Source organism: Rattus rattus, chromosome 5 (genome assembly GCF_011064425.1).
Source record: "Rattus rattus isolate New Zealand chromosome 5, Rrattus_CSIRO_v1, whole genome shotgun sequence".
In the NCBI taxonomy this organism is placed as follows: domain Eukaryota; kingdom Metazoa; phylum Chordata; class Mammalia; order Rodentia; family Muridae; genus Rattus; species Rattus rattus.
In genome coordinates, this window is record NC_046158.1 from 91,162,475 (window position 1) to 91,188,287 (window position 25,813).

General features: G+C 41.1%; 1 protein-coding gene across 4 annotated transcripts in view; it reads right to left on the reverse strand.

Annotated features, from left to right (window-relative positions):
* Ryr3 (ryanodine receptor 3) overlaps positions 1-25,813 on the reverse strand; it is a 528,612-nt gene that overhangs the window by 216,315 nt on the left and 286,484 nt on the right. For all 4 annotated transcript variants that reach the window (XR_004388016.1, XM_032903887.1, XM_032903885.1 and 1 more), the window contains exons 19-23: positions 20,772-20,964; positions 9,125-9,341; positions 4,192-4,296; positions 2,323-2,426; positions 1,091-1,174 (exon numbers count right to left, since the gene is read on the reverse strand). Coding sequence is in view for 3 of the 4 variants with exons in the window: in XM_032903887.1 (XP_032759778.1) it covers positions 1,091-1,174; positions 2,323-2,426; positions 4,192-4,296; positions 9,125-9,341; positions 20,772-20,964 (703 nt within the window). In the remaining variant the exon portion in view is untranslated. The remainder of the gene's footprint in view (positions 1-1,090; positions 1,175-2,322; positions 2,427-4,191; positions 4,297-9,124; positions 9,342-20,771; positions 20,965-25,813) is intronic.

Genomic DNA, 25,813 nt, shown 5'->3' on the forward strand with positions numbered 1-25,813 from the left:
TTGCAGTCGGCTCTCCCTTCCATGAGTCCCAGCCTTCAATGCCTATAATTTGCAACATACCATGCCGATGTGAAAGGGCTTGCTGTGAGTCAGGTAGAGATAGGTATAAGGGGGAAGGTTGAGTACATTGTGAATAAGGTAACTATCCTCCAGAGTGGTTAGTTATGTCCATGTGAAAATATGAGTCCAGAGATACCCATGGGCTTTAGGACTAACTTCCCAGACGAGAGCAAGAACTCGAACATGATAGTTTAAGGCCAATTCTATATAGAACACTGCACAGCATGAGATACAGAATCTGTGGTCACAGGAGACTGTCTGGTTGCTACCTTCTCAGGACAGCTGCTTCTGATACAGCCTCAACATGCATCATCATGCACTGGTTCTAGCAACTACAGCTAGAAGTGTGCCTCTCCAGATGTCATCCCTTGGATATGATTTCCTTGACACCAGGAGCTATGACATCAGGACTATGACTCATTGGCATGGGAGCTTAAGCAGGATAATGATGGTGAGCATTTCACTAAGGATGGAACTGCTTTGGCTCCACTTGTGGCACTTGTGTTTTATTGTGTGCATACCCAGAGCTGGCACTGAGGAGCAAGAGAGCAAACAGGTAAATGAGCCAGCAGATGTACCAGTGAGGAGCCTGAATGCAGAGGTAGGACAGACAGTGGGATACACAGATAAAGAGAGGCAAATGGAATCTTGGTATAGATTCTCGTGTCCTTAAGGATTTATGTGTTATCCCAGTGCCAGAGGGGTGGAGTGAGTCTCTGCAGGGACTAGGAACCATACCCAAGCTCTTTTGTCAACTGTTCTTCCTATTCCCCAGTGTGCAGTCATTTGAAGTCTGTATACCTCCTAGCTCAAAACGAATCAGAGTGGCATTAGGTCTGGGAAGAAGGTGCAAAAAGAGAGGGGACTTTGAAATGCTTCTTTTGCAGTAGGCATCCAATGGGTCCCAATGTCATCTAAGTAACTGGAGGAACATTCTAAGATGATACAAAGTCTGTCATCTGCCTTTGTACATGGCCTCCCACCCTCCCAGCTTTCACACTCTGCTTGAGGCTTTAGAAAAGTCACCTACTTTTTGGGCAGTTTCACTTTCTTTAGATCCTCTTCTGCAGCTGGGTTAACATGAGCAATGTGGCAGCCCAGAGCCAGCAAGGTTCTGTAATGTAACACAGGAAGATACTCGTGTCAAGTGAAAAATGAAGGGTACTAAGAACCCTAGCCTAGCTAGTTAAGTGGACAAAAGCTTAGTGACTTAGACCAGAGGTTGGCCAACATATCCTGTAAAGAGGCTGACAGCAAGGCTCAGTGTACCATATATCTCTGTCACAGCGATATACTCTGCTATTATGGGGTAAAGGTAGCCACCAATGACATGTGAACCACTGAGCCCGGCTTTGTTGCAATGTAAATGTATTTAGGGAAACAGATGGCTGGCTTGTTTGTCCCACAGGTCATAATGTGTCAGTTTCTGATTTAGGCGAAAGCAAGCATAAGAACATGAAACAGAAGCTTTGTTAATCACCCCACATGGAGGCATTTTCTAGTTTATAAATTCACTCTGAACCATTTCAAGGACTTGGTTTCATAGAATAGACAGGATTCTAACAGTAAATCTTTAGGTCAGCAAATGCTTGCTGCCTGATGTCTGCATAGCATTTTGAGTTTTACTTGATGTACCAAGATGCAGATAATGGTTTTCTTAAAAAGCCTAGTACAATTAAAGATAGCATGTATGTAAGCCTGTGACATCTTTGTTATGTCAACAGACAGGGTTAGAGCATTCTGCACTGACAAAGAAGGGAAATATGAAGAAACAGCAGTCAAAAGTCACAAAGGGAATTAGGAGAGGTCCACACGGGCTAGGGAGTCTGGGTTTTTTTAGGATCGTGAATGAGATCATGGCACAATCGAAAGTTGATTAAAAGACTTGGAATTTTAGTAATCAAACCATATTTTCCTTTGGTTTCAACGCTATCTTATTTTTTCCTTGATTTAACACTAACCACAGTAACATTTGGTCCTTCAGTTGTATTTCCTTCCCTTTCTCTCTGCCCCTGCCTCCTGCATTTTTCTTATTTCCAGAAAAACAGCAAATGGCAAATGATCTCTAGAGGAATATATACACTAAATACTAATGTGGGTCAGGTCCTTACCACACTAGACTCTATGACATGAAGAATCACTGGTGCCTATGATTTATCAGTGTGTTATGTTTGCAGACAAGAGGGACACACCTTTGCAGTTTAGTTACAACGCATCAAATCATCCACTCACTGTCTAGTCTGCATTCAAATAAATACCTACTTCAAGGTTTCAGTTGACATCTGCAGGTTATAATTCTTCTCAGTTTCAGGGAGCTTTGAAAACTCCACAAGGCAGGGATGTTGTCTTTTGTTGTCATCCCGTACCTAGGTGACAGCGTAAGAGAGAAGAGAATTTCAGTTTTGATAGCTGACACTGTCTTGTAAAAACAAAATGAACATCCTTCAAAGGTCCAGGCCATCCATATCAGACAGGACAAAGACAGCAACTTGCTGATAGGTGAACGCACACAGTTTTCTCAGGAATCTTACACATGGCTTCCAAGCTGTCAATGTCTTGAACTCTGTGGATGTATTTCAAGACAGGTGTCTGCACTTAGAACATAATTTTCCAGAGAGGAATGCCGTTATTTTTATAAGTGGTAGCTATGCTTTTGTTAAAAATTCATGTCACCATAATGTTACTTGAGGATAGAATGCCTTTAACCACAGAGGGCTACAGATGTGGACCACATATGTAATCTCAAAAGTTTCTTAAAACCATGTTAAAAAAACAAAAGAATTAGATCAAATTAATTTTAACAAGATATTTCATTTAGCTCCATACATGTAATATATTGGTTTTTTTTTATGAGAGTAAGAACAAAATAATGTAAAAACAAGTCTTAAAAATCCAATGTATAGCTGAGCATGGTGGCATATGCCTTTAATCCCAGTACCCGGGAGGTAGAGGTAGGTGGATCTCTGAGTTCAAGACCAGCCTGGTTTATAAAAGAAGTCTCAGGATAGCAAGAACTATATCAAGTGAATTAAAAATAGACAAACACTCAGTGTGAGTTTTACAACCACACAACTCATCACGATCCCATTTAGATACTTCTCAACCTCTCAGTAGCCATATGTGACTCTTGCACTGAATGGTAAGAACCTGAGCATTAACTCACTCCTTCACTCATTCATCTAGCAAATGCTTGAATCTACTAATCTACATTTTATGAGCTTAAAAAAAACGAGGGCAGAGAGCCCCACCTAGCTGAAGTGAACTGTCTAATGAAGTAGGAAATAGTGATAAAATATTTGTAAGAATGACTGCAATTTAAAATTACCGTTGTGTTGACTTCTATGAAGGACAGACTTCAAGAACATACTGCAGAAAGGTGATCATTCATAAGGACACCGTTTTTTGTGGCAACTATGGACATATATATGTGTTAGAGTGCAGGGACCTCTTCAGTAACTAAGAGGAGTATGTATCACTAAAGAGTGTCGGGGTCACACGAAGCTGTAAAACTCACCTATCTTTCTGCTTCCAGAAGTGACCTTCTACAAATCACAGAGCAAGGTCATTTACACTCTCTCTGAAAAATGCTTTCTAGTGCAAGAGACTCCCTAACCCCCTCCGGTCCACATTAATCTTAGTGATACATCTGAAAGCCCTGTTAAACAACTTCTGATTCAAAATAATGAATCAGCCAGCTACCAGCACCCGCTCAGAGACGGCTTTTTTCTGAATCGAGAGAAATATGAGCGGTGTAGAGGAACGAGGCGTCCACAGTCTTCTAACAAAAGGAACCAGAGTTAGGAGGTAAGATGGGACACGGGTTCCCAGTGTGCGGCTGGAGAGGGACTGAAGACTGGGCTGAACACTGCAAAGGTTAGATAGATTGGAGGAAGGGGAGCGTTTGGGTGTTGGTTCACCATTCCCATTCTCTTTTTTTTTTTTTTTTTTTTTGGTTCTTTTTTTTTTTTTGGAGCTGGGATCGAACCCAGGGCCTTGCGCTTCCTAGGCAAGCGCTCTACCACTGAGCTAAATCCCCAGCCCCCACCATTCCCATTCTCAATCAAAGAGAATTCAAGGAACCCTTCCTCCCAATATGGCGGTCCACCCGGCGCCGGCCACTGAAGCACATACTTTGCCAAAAGTCCAGCCGAGTTCTATTTTATTCATTCCCCAAAGCTCGTGGATATTCTCGGCCAGTCTGTCTCTGATCTTCTCTAGGTGAAGTGGCAAAACAACCTGAAGGAAAGGCAGCGAGAGAAAAGCCAGAGCTACAAGAATGAACTGGATCGAAGTCTTCAGTGCCCCAGCTGAATTCACTGCCAACGAGGAGGGCTGCACTGGTTAGAACTCAGTGCTCGGCCTGGGTCAGCCCCTTCCAAACTTAAATTATTCCAGATGACTACTGAGTTTCTGCCCTCACACATCTGACCTGAACCCTCCTGAAGCACTCCAACACGTATTCCTTTTTTCAAACCCTTCCCATCCCAGAGTGGAAAGAGAGAATCAACTCTAGAAAGCTGTTCTCTGATCTCTACACGTGCCCTGTAGCACAGGAATGTGCACATGTGCACAGCACACACATACACACAGACACACACAGAGAGACACACACAGACACACAAACTCACATACGCACATTGATACATACCCACATATCCATAACACTCATACATACATAGAGACACATACAGCATACACAAACTCTTCTCTCTCTTCTCTCTCTCTCTCTCTCTCTCTCTCACACACACACACACACACACACACACACACACACACACTCCATGCCATCCAAATACTTACTTAATATACTCATTGCATCATTGGGGTAGCCTTTCCTGAAGAGCTGGTAACACTAAGGCTGTTTCTCTGCTTTCCTGGTACTTTGCTCCTACTTTCTCTCCATAGAGGCCATAAACTGAGGGCCCATTTTGTTTTCTCCTATTTTCTTTAATTTGTTGTCACTATTATTCTTTTCATGTCTATTGTTTGATAGTCCATAAAGATTAGAGATCCAAATAAAAAAAGATTCTAACTTCCTTTGGTTCATGGAAGATGGCTAACATTGGACACATACTTGCTTGGTAGCTCTTAACAGGAGCTAGGACCCAGCTGCCTACCTCAGGCCAACCTTTGTGATTGGCTTTCTAACCCCAGCTCTATTACAGTGATTACTAGGGCTTCTATTACTATAACTCCATGTTCAAATTGTGGGGGGTTGATAGAGGGAGCTTGTGGAGAGAATATTTTACACCCTATGATATTCTCAAAGAATTAACAAAAATATAAACACATTTAAAACTCATTGTAATCTAATTATGAAAAAGTCATTTGGGAAAGTGGTATGATGTTTTTGATGAGGAGCACAATGGGGAGGTTATTAGCAGACAAGTTATAACTGCACATGGGTTTGTTGGTTAACTAAAGGCCATCCTGTATAAACTAAGTGTTGCATAGTTGATTGTAGCCCCAAAGTGGATTTTCAGGCTACAGGAACCAAAAAGCTTCATAGAAAAAAGGAAAATACACTTGCTGGGGACAGTAACCTCCCTAAATAAGTCTAAATCATAATCTCAGTTTCAAAAGGTAACATGGGACAAAGCAGCGTAGGTTTGATAACTGTCTCCCGGGAGCCTGAGGCCCTGGGGTGACTGCTTGGAAATTGGCTCCTCTGTCCCAGCACTCAGTAAGAGCCTGGGGCAGTCACCAGGAGGAATATGACTGGGATAATCATTAAATGCTCTACTTAATAACTTTTAACCTACAACGTATTCTTTAATGTGCCCCAGGGAGGACTCTGAGCACCTTATATTTAAGTTCTCCTATGACAATAATTTCACAGAATTATATTCTAAAAAATTACAAGGTATTCGTGGTAATGAACCACATCTCTTCAAAGAGTTCACAGTGATAAACTATATCTCTTCAAAGAGAATTTTCCTATTGGTTACGAGCATTGCCTTTCTTACACAGCCCTTAGAACTCAGGTTTGTGTCTAGACATCGAAGCTCTCAGGACTCAATGTTATGATGATATGCAGCTCTTTTATTTCCAAATCTTTGATTCTGCATTACTTTATGTATTTTTCTGGTTGCTTCAATAAAACACATGGACAAAAAGCAAATTAAGCGAGAGTGGGTTTATTTCAGCTCACAGTTACGGTCCATCACAGCAGGCAAGGGGACCATCCATTGTTGCAGCAAAGTCAAACTGACAAGAGCTTGAGAGGGTGGCTGGTCATGGCAACCACACTCAGGAAGAAGGAGGTGAAGCTTATGCTCATCTAGCTTTCTCCTTTATGCAGCCTAGGGAATGGTACTACCCTTTTTGCTGCTCCTTACTACCTTAATCTATTCAAGATAACTCACCACAGGCCTGGCCAGAGGCTAACCTAAAATAGTAGCCTCTCATAGGTGTGCCTAGAAGCATGTCTTCTAGGTGCTTCCTGACACTGTCAGCACTCATCACCACACGTATGTTTGAAAAACTCTTCTTCCTGTTGGGTCAGGTACTTTCCTCCCACAGCACTTGTTACCCATCCTCTTGCAGGAAGAGGTCTTCGTAATTTCATGCTTCTGAAAGATTAGCAGGGGCAGTCAGCCCAGAGGTATTTCTACTCACTGTCCTCTGTTACCTGCACTGGTTCAAACAGCTCTGTGCTCAGTGAAAGATGTTCTGTCTCTGTCCCCAAAGCTTCCCATCTGTGAAGGGTCCAGAATATGAGCATATGTTACTGTGGAATCAGGGTTATTTTAAGAGGAAGATATCTGGGAAACAGCTGCTACAGAAAATGTTCTGTTCCCCTATCTTCTGAAATAAGAATCTAAGGACGTCTTCGCAGGGGAGACTGGCCATTGCCACTAGACACATGTCAGCCTTATACCCTAGACACACTGTCAAAAGACAGCCACATCTCCCACACTCTGAGGACCTACTTACTGTTCCTCAGAATCGTATTTTCCCTTTCCCTTATTTCCTTTTTCACTTCCTAGTAAGGGAGTCTATAATCTCTAAAGTCTATCTTCCTACTTGAGCTTCTGTTCTTTGTCAAGAACAAGAACATCTTTACGAATTAAGATGAGTTTTTTTCCCTCTTTCTAACCTGTTAGCCCAAGCTTAATTTTTTACACCCTGGGTTACAGAACTCAGGAGGGTAGAAAGCACGTTTTTCTTCTATAACATTTAGAACACACAGGAATCAGACTGATTCCTAGGATCTCTTGTAACTCACAAGCTCCTCAGCTTCCTAGCAGAGCCCTTCTCTACATCCCAGAGGTTGAATTATGTGTTGAAATGGGCAGGAAACACAGTTTCCCATTTTATAGAAAGTTAAAACACTGACTACAGGAGGGACAACAGAGACTCATGGTCCATGCGCAAGGTGGATATGGTGGCATATAGCTACAATTCTGAACTTCGGAAGCTGAGGCAGGAGACTGCTAAGAGTTCAAGGTCAACCTTGGGTACATAGTGAGAATAAGGCCAGCCAGGGCACCTGAATGTAATCAGGTCATATGAATGTCATGGAAAGGCATACTGGAGACACTTTATATGTGGAGAGGAATCATTGTCATATATGCTGTTAACTGTAAGTGCTTTAGATGCAAGGTCATTTTCACCAATCTCTATAGCAGTGGTTCTCAGTCTGTGGGTCATGACCCTTTTAGGGGTCAAACAACCCTTTCACAGGGTCTCTTGTTGGCCTAAAGCTCACCCATTAGGCTAGAATGGTTGAAAAAGGAACACCTTGGATAGTCTTTGGGGAAGTTCTTCATTTAGGAGGATAAAGGAACAGAATGCTTTCTGATGGCAATGGTCAGTATCCCATGGAAATAAACGGTTGAATTCTTTGGGAAAAGTCTTCATTTAGGAGGATAAGGAAACATAACACTTTCTATAGCACTTTCTACAGCCAATATCTTCATTTTAAAATAACCTCTAAGAGCCACAGTAACATATGCTGATGGTCTTCACAGATAGGAAGTATATCAATATCCTGCATATTAGATATCACATCATAATTCATAGCAGTAGCAAGATTATACTTATGAGGTAGCAATGAAGATAATTCTGTGGTTAGGGGTCAGCACAACATGACCCTGTATTAAAGAGTCATAGCATTAGGAAGGTTGAGAGCCATTGCTCTGTAGCATCTAGAGCAATGATTTGCCACTGGTGGGGTTGAGGAGAGGGATCAGTTGCTAACACTAACCCAATGGACTGATATTGATCCCCAAATCCATTTTAAAATGCTATGGCTCTAGTTTCTTGTAATCCCAGCACTGGTGAGGATCCATGGTGTTTCTTGTTTAGCCAATCTGCCTAGTAGGTCAAAGAGAGACCCTGTCTCTAAGGTGATAGAAGGCTTTCCTGAGGATGACAGTCCTCTAGCCTGCACACACACACACACACACACACACACACACACACACACACATACACCATCCCCATATACCTGCACAAGCATATGTGTACATCAAAGAATTGGGGCTGGTATGTAAAAACTGCTGAAAGCTTCTGCAAGTTCCTTATCATACCACACGAATGTGCCTCTGCCAGAATACAGATACTGGGAGGAACATTTGCTAAGCAGTCCATAGCACACAGTCCCCATATACCCTCTCTGTTTACTCCCACCAACTTGCCACCTCCATGTTCTTCCTTCTCCCAACTGTCCATACATGGGAGATTTGACATTGGCATTTGTCCCTCCTTGGTTTCTACTCCCAGTCCTTATCCATGCCATTGCTGTCATACCAGCCCCTCCCATGCTGTTAAATCACTGCCCAGTGTCCCTCTTCCTTTAAGCTTCATGAAAGGTCCAGATTGAATCCCATCTGTTCTCAGGCTCTTAGAAACATCCCACCCTAAAGGACATGCATACTGTTCATTCTGCATTTATTACATTTGACCTTTAAAAAAATAACTTATTTGCTTCTTATATATTAAATTTGGCTATGAATTCTCAGGGAATATTGGCTATGTCCTTGCATCCGTCAGTGCTTAACATTGGGCACAACATCAGTGTGCTCTCTGAGATTGCCTATCATTTGCAATTTGGACTTACCTGACTGGTATCTATGGGACATGGGATGAAAGAGGCTTGGGAGAGAAACTGAGTGGTACCCAACAGATCTCTAACACCGTCAGCATCACGCTTATATTCTTTGACAGGCTCCAATCTCATCTTCTCCTTCGGAAGTAAGGCTTCATAGCAAGGGGCATAGCCAGAGGGAGGCAGGAACTTAAATTCCCCATGCCGACCACCCATCAGGAAGCGTACTCTGTCATGTCAAGACAGAAGAAAAAAGAGGTCAAAAAGTAACCTTCCTGTCTCAAATAAATGAATATTAAAGGTTTTAGTCAAAATCATGCTGTTGGGAACTCATTGAACTCAGATTCAGCATAGCAAATATCCACATCAGCACAGAGAACTGAGTGTCCAGGCACCATCCTCAAATGAACTTCAGTGAGACACGTTCTTAAAAGTCTTATTACACATAAATCACTTGGTGGTCATCCTTACCTCAGTAGGTCATCACAACAGACATTACTATAAAACTGAGAACATAGCAAGATTCTGCTCTATAAAAATCAGATTGAAACTTCACCATGGAAACATGTATTTTTACTTGAGATAAATTGCCCACATGCTAGTTAAAAATATAACAAAGGTACATAGATAAAATAGTAGATGCTGAATGTTCAGGCAAAATATGTAATACTAGAGATTTCAACACAGCGGAGGCTGGTTCCCAGAGCAGCCGGAGGAAGGCAGTAATAGGTAGTGGTTGGAGGAGAGCAAAAAGGCAAAGAGTTGCTCCCTGGGTATAACTGCCTCCCAAAGAGGCATCATCTCTCTGTTGGCATGCAGGCCAGACAGTGTGGTCCACCCATTTTCTAAATCACAACCTCGATCCACTCATTCCGTCCCCCTCCACACTGACACTTGGTCTAATAGCAGTTTCTTTCTTTCTTTCTTTCTTTCTTTCTTTCTTTCTTTCTTTCTTTCTTTCTTTCTTTCTTTCTTTCTTTCTTTCTTTTAAAATGATTTATTTTTATTTTATGCACATGGGTCTTTTGCCTGTATGCCTGTGTGTCAGGTCCCCTGGAATTACAGACAGTTGCGAGCTGCCATGTGAGTGCTGGGAATTGAACCTAGGTCCTCTGGAGAAGCAGCCTGTGTTTTCACCTGCAGAGCTAACTATAAATGAAAAGTGAGCCTCTGGACGCTGTACCACCGTGGTCCAAGCCATTCTCATTTCCCATAGAAGGAGAAAGGACTCTTTGGGGTTCATGGCAATAGTAAGCAGACATTAGTTAACATATAAACTAGTTCAAAAACATATAAAATAGTGCAGTATTTTTATTCAGTATTGTGGATGAATTTCAGTTTCTCTGAGAGGAGCATGGGAAAAGACACTATTTGACTGTGGTGCTTTGTATGATTGTAGTCTAGTGTCTACAAATTCAGCTTTCACAGATCAACTTCAATTACATAAAATAGAAGAAATAGACCTCCGTTTAAGTAATTAAAATGTAGTAAGATATATAGTCCTTGGAGGCTCACTACTAATCTCACACAGGAAAAATCAATATAAACATTGTGTTGGCATTCAACATCCATACACAACTTCCCTCTTCCCATTGAAAAACCATGGCCGAGCCTACACAGCTCACACCTGACTTTTCACTGGGGTGGGTTTAGTGACAGATTAACATAGCTAGTACTCCTAGGTCACAGAGCAGGCTTTCTAGCAGATGAATAGGTTTGATCATCGGCTTAATCAGGGATATGTAAAATAACTCAGAGAAGGAAGTGGCTTCTAGGGATGGCATCAGAAACAGCTTCTTTGTGGAGAAGTCAATGAGTTGAAGATGTAGAGGAAGAGGGTCTTAATAGAGGGAAACATGCAAAGGCCCTAAGATAGGAAACTAGGCAGTGCTATGGTGAAGTCATTATTAACCCGAGGAAGGGGAGAAGAAATCTGAGGGATGGGGCTGCATAAAGCAGTCTGTATGCCCTGGCAAGGATTTTGGCTTTACTCTAAGCAGGACACTTATCACGGAGTTTAAAGTGAGGAAAACAATACTCTTCTAGCACTCCTACACTTGTTGGTCTAGGGACCAAATAGAAAGCTCTTGAAATACTCATAGGGAAAGGAGGGTAGCTGGAATCAAGGTGATCTAAACAGCCAGATGCCAGTTTTGTTTGGCATTAGAATGGGTAGGAATTGCTGGTGTGTCAGGTGGATGCATGGAGGGGGGTGGTGTAAGTAGAAGAAGGTTATGATTAAGCAAAGCTCTCACGGCAGGACACTTTGAACCAGGCATCACTTCCTTTAATTGGAGCATTCTGGGAGGGGAGCCATGTAAGAAAGCCTCTGTGTTGGCTGCATAATTGCAATTGTGGAAATATCCCAATTATGAATCTGGAAGGGAAAAATCCCTCCGAGTGAGAAATGTTTCTTTTTTCCCCTTCCCAGTAAGAACACATTATTGGAATGGCCTTTTATAAATTGCGGCTTTAAAATTAATTATAGAAATCATACAGAGCCTCCCACGTCCCCATTTTAAAGCAGTAAACAACAATAGTATAGTATTGGAACCACAATTGTCCCTGGGAGTGTGGTTAGATGAAGTGTTATGCAACAGGGCATGATTTATGTGTATTAAGAATATGAGCTATGATGTTAAAAAAATTGAGTCATTAGGCTGTAGTGTTACTAATTTCGTGAACCTTCTGGAAATAATGACTAAACTACAGAATTATTTGTTGAGAATTTCCCAGTTCAGTTGAGTCTAATGGATTGCGTTATTGACATGCTGACAGTATAGAATAGAGGTGGATCTGTCTAAATGGAGAAAAAAATAAGCAAGTTATCCACCCTCCTCCCTCACCAAGGACCCATTCTATAAGATGTGCACTGGGCTGAGAGCCCAGGAGCAAAGAGTGTTGGTACTTACTACTCTGTGGATTACAGGAACACACAAATGGTCTGTGTGTGGATTTCTAGATAGATTTAATTATTCATAAGCACTCTTGCCAGTTACGTTTAGTTTGAAAATTTCTCTTGTGTTTTAAAATATGCTGGATAGATAACAAATCAAGACTGGTTGGCTTCTGTGTAGCATTTAAAAAGAACAATGCATTCTGTTTTTATGCCCCCATTATTAAAACGAGAGTGATAATTTGGCTATAAATCGTTTCTCCCATAATGGCCACAAGAATTGTAAAGTGAAAAATTAACACAGGCGAAAAGGAGTGAGTGCTTATTGCTCACTGGGGCACTTATCTTCGGATATCATGTGTGGTGCTGCAGTGGGCAGAGGCAAGCGTGTGCACTGTTTCTGAACTCTTGCTGTGCCAGAGCCCCTGCGTCCCAGCTTGTGGGGCTGAACAGGCACAGGCCCCAGGCAAACCCTCCAACTGCTCCTTCTCTCACTGTTCATGGTCAGCCTGACAGAGTTTGTGGGAAGGGAGCTAACAAACAGCCACCAGTGCTGGAGGATGGAAACATCTATCCCAGTGCATCCAGACTGAGGTCGAGGGAAATGACTAGTAATAATAGGTTAAGTTTGAATAAAACAATTAGAAGAAAACAGAATACCTAACCTTGCTTTAACTATGGAATCTTTGTCTATTGTTTCGGAACTAGAAAACCCACTGAACCCATAACCTTGTGCATGGTAGGTAAGCCATACCCCCGGACTGAAGTACAACATTGATAGGGGTTCTCTACATTTTAACAGAGGTCCACAGTCAGACCCATGAATCCCAGATGCCCAGTATCTCTAGACTCTAGAGAGAAATCCTGGGTCAGTTCTATCGGTTATAGCAAAATAACTGTGAAGAAGTTTTATCAGCCTCAGTTACATCCATCTCCAGACTGCGAAGGGAAAAGATTCATGCAGAGAGTACTGTGGAGGACCCAGAGGGTTTGTCCTCCCATCTGAAGCTTCCTGATGGGGACTTCTCTGGTGTTCAGCAGGTAACAGAGCACAGCAGGGAAGAAACAGCTGTATAGTAGAGATTTGGCCTTACCGTCAGAGTCATTCCAGAGTTAGTCCAGCCATTGAAAGGACAAACTCAGGCTCAGCAGAAGAATGTGCTAGCACCCTTCACCCAAGGACCTCTGACAAGAGAGATGAATGGTTGAACAGAGGTCAGAAGCCCAGGACTGGGAGAAATAGGTCAGGAGTGGGAGGACATGAGAGGAGGCATATAGGTATGGCTATTCCAAAGATCACAGGAGTCCAACATGCAACTCACTAATAAATCAACAAAAGTGGTGAGAGAGGCAGAGGTTATAATGAATGCCCACCCAGTGGGACAGTGCCACATGACCACTGTACCAATTCCATTGTGCATCACATTTCCTAGATAGATGTCTCTGGACGCAAGAGAGTTCTGAAATGAGAGCTGGCTTACCAGGTAGGGGGCCCTTTCCTTGGAGTATAGCCCATACTCTCACTGTAGGGATAAATTGGGTGAGCTTTTGAAACTTCACTGGCTACAACTTTATATTTTATAATCAAACAGTTGAAGGATTTAAATCGTGGACCCAGGATTTTTATTCCTAACAGGAACAATAAAAACTATAGTACCCACAAAAGAACTCATTTAGGGTCAGAAGACCAGAGCATGGTTTTCCATGGATAGAAATTGAAATTACATGTGCCTGTTTGTTTCTCTCAATAAATTCTTTATTGGACATTTAATCTTGACCTTATTTTAAAAATAACTCTGTTTCATTCACAACTGAAAACATAAAATTGAAACATAAATTTCTGTTTTATAGGTGCTTCCCCTGCCTTTCAGTTTCCATCAAATTTCTCAGCCTCTACCAAGGATCCGTTAAGTAGAGAATGCAAGAACTGTTTTGTTTTTCTTCCACAGATTCCTCCCTACACTAACCAATTTTTAAAAACAGTTTTATAGAGATTTAAACTGTTTCAATATCCCACATCACTCCATTGAGAATGGCTAAGAAGAAATCAAAATAACAAGGATTTCTGGTGAGGATTTGGAAAACGATGAACCATTCTTCTCTGCTGGTGGGAACATAAATTGTGTAGTCAAATGGAATGAATCTGGAGATTTCTCAAAACTCTCAAAATAGACCCATGTGACCCAGATGTCCCACTTTGGGGTACATATCGAAAGGGCAGGAAGTCAACTTGCCACAGAAATACCTGAACTTCTGCCATTATTGCTATACTATTAGAGATGCAGCCTAGGAAAACTGCTGGTTATGGAAAATGTGCTGTACACAGCGGGATTTTGTGCATTCACAGAGAAAACGATGAAATCATGACTTTCTAAGAAAGCAGATACATCTAGAAATTGTGATAAGTGAAATAAGCCATACCAAGAAGGAAAAATATTGAACGCTTTCTCTTACACATGGAACCTAGATTTAAAACTGTATGCGTATATATTATTGGGCTGGTTAGTGAAACTGGATCTGTATAACCACTAAAGCACTGTGCCATTCCACTGAGGTTCTTCCTTGAACTCAGATATTAGGAAGATTTTTTTTCTTTCTAAAGAATTTACAAAGATAAAATTTTCTTCCTCTCAGAGAAAATAAGCAAGTGTTTTGGTCCTAGCCTCCTAGAGATAAAAAAGGGGCTGGGGAGATTGTAGGGGAAGTTTTATTTGCCTGGAAATTTTTGAAAATGGAGGGAAATGATGGTGGAAGAGCGCCACTAGCACGTTCAATCTCATCTTGGAGGTTTTTTTGCTGCTAATTTGTAGAAGAAATAAGGATGCTTCTTGTCAGGTTTGAAAGACTTATCCATGAGCAAAAACACAGTCCAGATGAAGACAGACTTTGCCATGCTCAAAAATCTGCCGAGGTTTCTCTTTCACCATGCGACACTGTTGTCTCCCACAGCTCTCTAGCAAGCATGGAGGGGCACTCTGCGATTTCCAGCTGTCTCAGTCTTGCAGCTCCTATTTAACCCTCCAAAGAGCTGGGGTAATGGTCCAAAGACACAAAGCATACATGAGAGGGGGTTGTTAGCAAGCTTGTGCTGACCTGAGTTTAATCTATAAGTCGTGATTCATAATTGCATCTTTAGCCTGTAATGCCAAGACTGGAGAACAATCTGAGTCATGGACTTTCTCACATTCAGTCTTACGGGCTTGCACGTGATGAAGCCCAGGGCAAGCCAGCCAGCATTCATCTTGCTCTCTGCAGCAGTATATTTACCTCAGCAATAATTTCCACAGCATTGACCACAGCAAGCTGTCGGTTATCTGAATTTTAGCCAACTCTGGTGGATACCAATGGAAATTAAACAGCAACTACAGACACCAACAGTTTTTGGATTTTTTAAAAATTATTAATTAGAAAGGTCTGCTAACAGTTATATAAGATGATTAAATACATCAAAAGGGGGATGTACAGCTGTAAAACATATTCTACTAAATAACTCAGTATTTTTTAGAACAAAAGAGCACCCCAAGTTCACTATTTACTATGGCCTTTTGTACTATGCCATCTCGGTGATTCATGCCCTGGTTCTATTTACAGGTGAGGGGCAAGGATGATGTCATTTTTTAACAAAAGCTTCTTGGCATCAAAATAATTGACAATTTTGGATGAGTTCCATGGTACATATGCTCATCTTCAATTCTGGATTGTCACTACCACATCACTGCACTAGTAACACAAGCCACAAACAGGCCACGCTGAGGAGAAAGCTAGAGCAGCACATTCATAACCGTTAGGGAGGGAAGCACATATTGATTTGTGCGTTTTGTCAGTAATTACTCATGCGGCCTTTGACTTCGCCATGGGTAAATCTAATTGAAAAAGATTTTTGCTCCTTTGCTCCTGTGCACTTGGCTTTTCCATGATTGCTGGCAGGGACATCCTAATCAGGTGTAATTAACAACATAGTTTGCAATGATGCAAACAATTATTTGAAAAATTCAAGAGTATGACCTCATTAAAGATCACTGAGTAGAAGGTAATGGAATTGTGGGAGAGAAATCTAATTTAGAAACTACACACAAATTAAAAATGCGTATGAGACACAATTAGGAAGGATCCCGTGTTGGGAAATAAGATTCTCTTTCCAGGTGGGCACACTGCCTTACTTCTCTCTTGGAGAAGTGCCAAATAACAAGTACATCTTTTATAATATGATGTGAAATGACAAGTTAAAAATTGATATATATGTACATATATATATTTAGCATGCTTATTTTCAGTAAAATATTTTAATTAACCTAGAGTTAATATCCTGGCCTCTCTTTGCATAAATGAACTAAAGTGGTTCAAGAAGTGGCAGACATTAGCACCAAACTATACTTCACAAGTTGATGTAAAAGTAAATGTTGGTTTATTGAGTCCATTCATCCATAATTAAACCAGCCAGTTGACTGATCTCCAGTATGAGGCCAGCACTAACCTGGAACGAAGAAACCTTCTGATGACGTATTGCAGAAACATGTACATGGAGGTAGTGTCTACCTCTCTGTGATCATACCCTGTCATGAGACCCAGACACAGAAATTTCCTAGAGCCGATTGCATTCTCAGGGGTAGGTGCAACTGACATCAAGACACTTGAATTGCTCTTCATCATGTGATCTACCCAGTTTCTGTGAGCAAAAGCACCCAGATCCCAGCTCTAGGAGCCAGCACATCTGGACTTTTCAAGATTGCTAAATTCTCTTAGTGAATGGCTCATTGTTTATCCTGTAATTTTACTTCTTTGTTTTTTCTTTCTCTTTTTTCTTTTTATTGGGTATTTTTTATTTACATTTCAAATGTTATCCCCTTTCCCAGTTTCCCCATGCATAAACCTCCTATCCTATTCCCCCTTCCTCTCCTTCTATGAGGGTATTCCCCTCCCTATCCACCCACCCCTTCCCGCCTCCTACACTGGGGGGTCCAGCCTTGGTAGGACCAAGGGTTTCTCCTCCCATTGTGCCCAACAAGGCCATCCTCTGCTGTATATAGTTGGAGCCATGGTCTGTACATGTGCACTCTTTGAATGATGGTTTAGTCCCTAGGAGCTCTGGTTGGTTGGTATTGTTGTTCTTATGGGGCTGCAAACTCCTTCAGCTCCTTCAATCCTTTCTCTAACTCCTCCAATATGGACCTTGTTCTCAGTTCAATGGTTGACTGTGAGCATTTGCCTCTGTATTTGTCATGCTCTGGCATAGCCTCTCAGAAGACAGCTGTATTGGGCTCCTGTCAGCATTCATTTCTTGGCATCAGCAATATTGTCTGGGTTTGGTGGCTGTATATGGGCTGGATCCCCAGGCAGGGCAGTCTCTGGATGGCCTTTCCTTCAGTTTCTGCTTCAAACTTTGTCTCCATATCTCCTCCTATGAATATTTTTGTTTGCCCTTCTAAGAAGGACTGAAGCATCCACACTTTGGTCATCCTTCTTGAGCTTCATGTGGTCTGTGTACTTCTTTGTTAACGGTGTGCTCTGAAGGCTACATGATCAGCTGACATGAAGATAAGATGCTAGAAATTTCTTCTAAATATGAGTGGCATTCATTGACCCATGCCTTTACCTCTACTGAAATTCATCGTCAAGAGAACATTCCAAAGCAAGGTCCACCTAATCCAAATATAAGACCTATTCCATTGCTTGAAAGGACTCTGATGGATGAATAGTGACTGAGAATTACAGAATTAGGAGATGGCTCAGATGAGTGAAGTATGCAGCAAGCAAACCTGATGCCCTCAGTTCAGAGAGCTGAACCCACTAAAAGCTGTTGTGGTAGCACAAGCATCTTTAATCCCAGCATGCCTCAACTGAGAGATAGAATGTAAGGATGGCGGATTCCATAAGCTCACAGACTAGCTGATCTAATGCATGCAGCCGCAATGAGTAAGACAGAACTTGTCTCAAACAAGGCGAGAGCTAAGGGCTGATACACACCTGATGTTGTCCTCTGACCTTTGTACATGCATTCTGTCAGGCATGCTCTCACATTCACACACACGTGAGCATGCATGTCATACACACATACACACACACACACACATACACATACACAAATCACTATCACGTATTTTGCAAAAGCAGATGCACTTTCTTTAAGTGTGAACTACCCAGAAAAATCAATTAGCTTGCAGCAGATTGGAGGAGACATCTCTGAAGATTTGAGTTTACACACGGAACATCTGTATCACAACCCCTCCTCCAAATGCCCAGGGATCATGGTGGAAGGGACTATGGAGAGCTTATTAGAGCCAGAGGTGATGGTGACTACAGTGAGACAGTGCTGTTTGCATAGGATGGAGCTCCTGCGTCACAGTGGCTGTGACTGTATGCATGGTCCCTCAGCAAGATGGGATGTGAGGTAAAGTCCCATTTCTAGCTAAAGAGCTATTCGAGATTGATTGTTGCTGGGAAAGAGAGTGTATGTTTTCTTCGAAAGTGTAACACCTTGGGAGGTTACCCATCTTCTAGTAATGACTCTAGGCCCATGCACATACAGGCAGTAGCAAGTGGACTTTTAAAACAATACATACAGCTAGGGAAGATAGAAATACATTATGTACATGTATGAAAAATCTAAACAATAAAATACTTTAACAAAAATATATCTATTAAAATGTGTTTCATTTTATTTAAATTAAAAATTAAACTAATAAATATTCATTAAAGTTATTAAACTAAATTTTAATAAAATAATATACAATGATTTAAAGAATCTAAATAGTTTTTCTCAAATGAGATCTTAAAAGGTAAGTGTTCTCTCTCTGTAAAAATAGTCTAGAGCCACTGAGTGGCATTGACCAAAGAAAGGGGAAAGGTTGTGGGGGAAACAGGCCATGAACTCTGCAGACATGTGCTTTCAGGGTCACCTGTTTTACCACAGAAGGTACCAAGCCAAAGGGATGACTCATGCGTGTTGCCCTAGACTTCTATGTATTCTCTCTGCTCCTTGGGAATGGAGCTAGAAAGATGTGCACTGTGACTTACACTAGGCTCTAGGGCTTTTGCTCTAATCCATTCTCTTCTCCCCTTGGAAAATACGCAAACATATCTGGCTTTGCTAATCTTCATGAATGCTGAAGCCCATGCCAGTGGTTTCATTCTGAAAATCCTACTCGGGGCCTTTGCAGTGGCTGCTTGTCAGTCCACACTAAGCTCCTGTTCTCATACCCTGCTCCTGCTGCACTGTTCTATGGTATCCATGGATACGAGTGTGATGGGAACTGTAACTCCTATGTCAGGCCTTGGATTTGCCAGGTATGTTGGATTGACTGAGTCAGTGGTCCTCAGGGATCTGTTCATCTCCCCATCTCAGCCCTGATATCACAAATGCACATAATCAATCTCCTGGCTTATTTTTATGTGTATCCTTGGGATTGAATGAAAAGTGTGTGTGTGTGTGTGTGTGTGTGTGTGTGTGTGTGTGTGTAACTGAACTATCTTCCCAGCTCCCCAAATATATGGCTTTAAAGAATATCACAAGCCCAGATATTTTATCTGGAATTTCTAGAGATGTATTTTGGACTTTGGAATTTATAAGCATTCAAAAAAGAAAGAGGTTGTGTGTGACATTCATATATGTCAAACAGAACTACCAGCTAGAGGAGAAGCAGTATCCAGTGTTTAGATATACAAATTTCTCTGTAGTTAAACATACCAACATTCATAGGAATTATGTTGTCAAAAGTTGAAAACCAGTTAAATTTCTATTGATGACCGCTTTGTTACAATTTTTGTTCAGGTTACTTTTGCTACAAAATGTGTCCTGAACAAATTTGTGGTTTTCGAAGAATCTTAGACTTTGCAATTATTGGTAAGAAACTCCTAATATTTCATGGGATTTTTCTAAAAATCAATTTGGTCACATAAATATATATTTGGATCTTTAAAAATAATACATTCTTTCTTTCTCCTAAGAGGAAGAAAACAGCAATGTGAAACCAGAGTTATATGCACATGTATCTCATATATCTGTAATAATGCTATTTATAACAATAGAAATAGAATTATCATGAAAAGGTAGCACTAAAGTAATGGCTATATTATGAGTCAGTGAAATAAAGAAAGATTATTTGCCCATAAAAATAATTTTGAGGATGCCTAATGAGTCACGAAAAATCTCATTACTTGTTTCTGAGTGAAAAATTATACTTCATATTGCAGTGACTGCAATTTAGAAAGTATACACACCTTTGTACCTAAAAGACAAATATAAGAAAATATTAATAGCAATTATAGCATTAGAATTAGGCGTGCCAGGCAGTGGTGGCACATGCTTTTAATTCTTGCATTTAGGACACAGAGGCAGGTAGATCTCTGAATTCGAGGCATTCTGGTTTACAGAGTGACTGCTAGGATAGCCAGAGCCACACAGAGAAACCTTGTCTTAAAAAACCAAAAATAAAATAAAATAAAATAAATTGGAATGTGACTTTTACTGTAATATTTGTAATTATGTCTTTCAAGGACTTCATAACAAGCATGTATTGTTCATATGATTTCTCATACATTTTATCTGAGTAAACAGTATTTACCCCTGCAGGAGGAACCTATTCAGAAAGCAGGTGGAGGGAATGAGTTTGGTTGCCTCTTGCCCTTTTGCCACCACCTTCTTGGGAGTAATTTGGCTTTGAATGAAACCCTAAAAGAAAGTATTGGTTTCTCAGAAGGAGAGGGTAAAGGGAGTTTTAAAGTGGGACCATAGCTATTTCCCAGGAAATGGCAGCCATAACTTACTTGACACCAGCCGAAAAACTCATCACGGGGAAAAAGAGTCCATCTGTGTTGAAATTCTCAAACATTCCCTGCACAGGTTGTCCATTGATTCGGAAAGAAATGCTGGGTACTCCAAGGTCAAGGCAGCAGCTCACCACATCATCTGACTTCAGCAGATGCTGGTTGATGGAGGCCACAGCTCTGGGTATCCGGCCTGGTGAGTAGAGAGCAGGAATAAAAACTGTGGGACCCTGGAGGCATGCATCAGGTAGAGACATACTCAAGAGGCTATAATTGAGAGATGGAGAAACACAGTAAGTATGCAGCATAAGAAGAGTTCAGGATATGCTACTGTAGTGGAAACCCAATCTCTTGCTGCATGAGACGAGAGGGGGAAATTATTTCCTAAGCTGGCGAGTAGACAGACGCCATACTTGACATGAACCAAGTCTCAGAGAAAGTCCTAAGGCTAAGAGTGAGGCCAATGAGAAGTGAGTCTACAAGGTATGTACTCAGACTGTGCCACTGTTAGAAGTAAGCAGCAGACAGCTTTTACTAAGCGGAGGTCCTTGGAGATAGGGGTGTAACATGTAGTCACAGGTGAGAGAAGGCCTTCTCTCTTTCACTTTCTCCGAAGGATGTGGGCTCTGATTGAGAGGGTTGTCAGAGAGAACTGCACCCCCTCTAGTCAGGAAACCATGCAACAAGGTTTGATTGCTCTAAATAGCTTTATTATTATAGATAAGGAGGCAAACACATTCTCATTTATAGGTGCATTAGTGGTTATAAAATGCCTTTCTATACCTTCCTAATAAAATGATTGAACACTTCTGACTCAAAATAGTGAGAAAATGCCTTGCTTTTCTGTGTTATTATCATGATTCTCCCCAGACCCCTCTCAGACAGGGAGAAGCTGGACTTTAGAGTTTCAGTAACAAGATAAAGACAGCTTGTTTCTTTAAGAGTACAATTAATACATGTTATTAATCATCACACAGAAAAGTAAGAAAAAAAAGTATAACTCCATAGTGTGGTGATTTAGTGACTTTGGAATGCCTGACCCTGAACAGGACTTCTAGATCATGACCCCACAAGGCTCAGAGAACACTGCAAATGAAGAGCATAAATGATATAGGAGACAGTTTAAGAGGCGTGCTGTGAAACAATCTCTGGACAAAACAAGGCTGATACGTTCGTGAACTTACCACAGTTGTGGATACCCACACGAGACTTATACAGGATTGGACCTGTCACCATTTCAAGATGTATGGGTGAGAGATTATGAGCTCCCACCTCTTACTGAGGGATTATGGGCAATTAAGGGGTATTAGAGGCAGGGATGTAATTTTCTTTAGAGGTGAAGACCATGATAGGCTGCCAATGTTCCAGTAAACAACCTCTTGACCCATGCTCATGTAAACAACCCGAATTAAACTCAGTGGCTCAAAAATCCTTCAAGTAGGGGCAGGAGCACTTGTGGAGAGGAACAAAGTTGCCAGCAAAAGAGAGAGGAGCATGAGAGCAGGTAATGGAGGCATGAAAACCACCAAGATTTTATATAAACATCTATGAATTTGTCTGAGTAAGAAAAAATGCTTCCATTAAAACACCATTAATGTGAACACACACCCACACACACACACACACACACTCACACGTATTCACACAAAATGTATCCAACCCAGAATGTGTCTTTTGTATTATTTTGCCAAATCACATTATAAGTTACAGCATAATTCTATACACATTAAAAGCTAGATTTTAATGACATCTCAATACATAATGAAAGGTAACCTAAAATAGATCTATTCTTGATGTATATGTATTATTTACAAATTTTGCACACATATTCGGTGATATTACTAATCTCAACCTCAAACCATTTAATTTTTATGGTGGCTAATACTATTTCAGTAATACGCTAAAAGCTAAGTGGTTGATTTTTAAAAAATAGCAAAATTATTATATATTTTAATTTAAAAATAAGTACTTTCTCTGATTTATGGGATTGAAAGAAAGCCACATTCCAGCTCCCTTCCCTCCATCACAAATAATAAATGCTCATTTTAAATCCCTTGAAAGAAATAATTACAAATATTATAGTAAAATCACCTTCCATTTTATTTTATCTTATTTTATTTATTTATTTATTTATTTATTTATTTATTTATTTATTTATTTATTTATTTTTAAGACAGGGTTCTCTCTGTACCTGATACTATATCTGGGGCTGAGAATCAAAAGCAGAAGGCCCATTTTGTGCTTTAAGAAGTTCACTGTCTCTGGATAGGGAGTGGATAGTCAAAAATTATAGCACTAGTATAACTATTAGAAGGAAGGCCCATGTCTGCTGGAGGTAGAGGATGATGCCACGCCTGTCTGCAAACATGGGAGACATGGGAACTTCAGAAATGAACAGGATACTAGATAAATGGGAAAATGCTGAAGCTGAGGGGTGAGGGCTGGTGAGAGGGGGTTACAGGAGATGGGGTGGGGTTGATGAAGCTAGGCAGAACACAGAGCTTGGGTATCCACACTGCGGAGGCCACAGCACCGAATGTCATCAGTGGGGATCTCCAATTCATCACTTTACCAACTCTAGATAGACACAGTGGGAGACATACAGGCAAAATTATTTAAATGTGAAACAAAACAGTGCCGTGTGGATTGCAGGTGGTATTGACATCTTCCCATTTTTTTTTCCAGAAATTGACTGACTCCTCCCAGTTCACGGGGCTTAGTCATCCCAGGACCTATACTCTGTCTCCTCTTCCCTCAAGTCTGCTTTGAAAGGAACTTAGGGAAACTCAGAAAAACCTGCTGCGTTTGTCTCACTCTTGAGTTTTGATTTTCCCATTAAAATGGTTGTTACCAACAACCCATTTCCCTTTTTTATTATTATTATTTTGGCTTCCAGAAAATATCCTTCATAAACAATTCCCAACCTATCTGTGATTTTGGAAAAAACAGCAAAACAACTGACACGTGAGTTTGGACAATTTCAAAGCAAACAGAACCTTGAAAGATAAACACAAAATTCACAAGGAACTTCCTAAGCCTCATATAGGTGGAAATGGAGCTTGCAGAGTTGAGCTGTGATTCTCCTGTCTCCTTTCCCCCTCTTCAGAGTCCTTCGAGGAGATAAGGCACAGAAGATAAGGATCCACACCTCCTAGTGGTTGATAAACCCAGTGTTGCTCCATGGCAGAAGACTCCCTTCCATGGCAACTATCAGTTTCAAAATGTAGTGCAGCTATGTTTCATTCCTGGGCTCTAGTGAGCCTTCTGCCTCAGCATTCCTCACAGCTGACTTTATGGGGATGTACCATCCAGCCCAACTTTATGCCTTGTTCTAATTAGAAAAGTCTTTATAAAGTAAGCAATCTCCCAGCACCCCTCCCCCAATCAACAACTGGGTACCTGGGAAAGCCAGGGTCTTTTTTTCTTGACCTTTTCCACTGATAACAATGTTACCATTGCAATTCTTTTCAAAGACAACATCGATTGTTCTTTAACAAATGCGTGACAGAACAGTTCGAGTCAGTGGCTTAATTTATGTCCACAGATGACGATAAAGTTAATGGACCCGGAAACTTAAATCTCAAGGAAAAGAAGAAAATTTGTCACGACCAGTTTTCAATCTCTCTTCCTAATCATCTTCCATCCTCTCCTACATCATCTGAATGTTATTTCCATGCTATTAAGTCATCAGGCAATTACCCTTTCCTCAGATGCCTGAATTTCTCTGCTGTCCTGGTGGGAGTCATTAACAAAAACCATATTTCTTCAGCTGAAGCACATACTGATGTATTTACCTGGAACACCTTCTATAAGATAGATGTCTCCTGTGTAGAGCTTGAGAAATCAGGGTGTAGTCTGGACTGAAGGAGGCCTTGGGCTTCAGAGCATGAGAATGGAAAGTGTAACTCTTATAGACACTATTTTTTCTACAGCTTCTCAAAGGGACTGAGGGGCTGAGACCTTGAGCACACCTTCATTGGATTATATCATAAAGCATGCATATTATTAGACTCACAATGTTTTTGCAAACCTGAGTTTCCAGCCATCTTTCCACTTCTCTGCTAAGAAAGAGCCACTGCTAGCGATGACCAGTGTGACCCTGAATCATCTCCCTTACTTGTTCATAGGATACAGGATGGGACAATGAAAAGATGGACAGGAGCAATTATCTATTCATACAATGATGCACAATTATTGATGCTTACGTCCTGAAATGCACAGGAGTGTGCCCCCTTTTGATATAGCATGGTTAGTGTCCTTGCCTCTGGACTCACTGAAGTCCTCAGCATGGTTAGTTCTTTGCCCCTGGACTCACTGAAGTGTTTGTGCCCAAGCGCCTACAAATAGACACAAGAGTTTCCTAAGTGCCTAAGTGTATTCCTGCAGCATCAAAAAGGATGGAAGTTTTTCCTTCGAGAATGATTCGTTTGCCTTTGAACCAAGAGTCAAATATGCTTAATCTATTGAGTGGCTATTCAGAGTCCTCTGCAGGAATAGTCTGGGTTCCTTTGAGCAAGCAGACTTGAGATGATGAGATGGGATCCATCAGTAGGCAGTGTGAATGGCTCCACAAGTGAAGCTCATTCAGTCACCCTCAGACTTCATCTGGGAGTTGCTGATATGAATGAGTATTCTTCCTTTCCCATTCACAGTCAATCTTCACTTCCCAGAGATAGTGTGTATCATCTGGTGATACACCTAAGCTAACAGCTCCAACTGTACACCTCCAGACTCAGTGATTTCACAGTGGGACTTGTACGACTAGGAAGGGAAGGTACATTTTCTATGAAGAACTAGGGGAGGCGAGTGGAGGTGGGGTAGAGAGCAAGATGAATTTCCTTCTGCTGAGCTCATCCTGCCATAGTTTTTGCATGTTCCAAGTTGTCCCTTTGGTCTCACAGAACAAAAGTAGATGCTTGAATCCTTCCCATCCCTCTCTATGGTCTAGGATAGATAAATGTACAAATGAAAATATCTATAATAGCCCTTAAAGTTTTAAATTCCATGTGAAACAGCACAAAAATAAAAAACATCGTTAATAA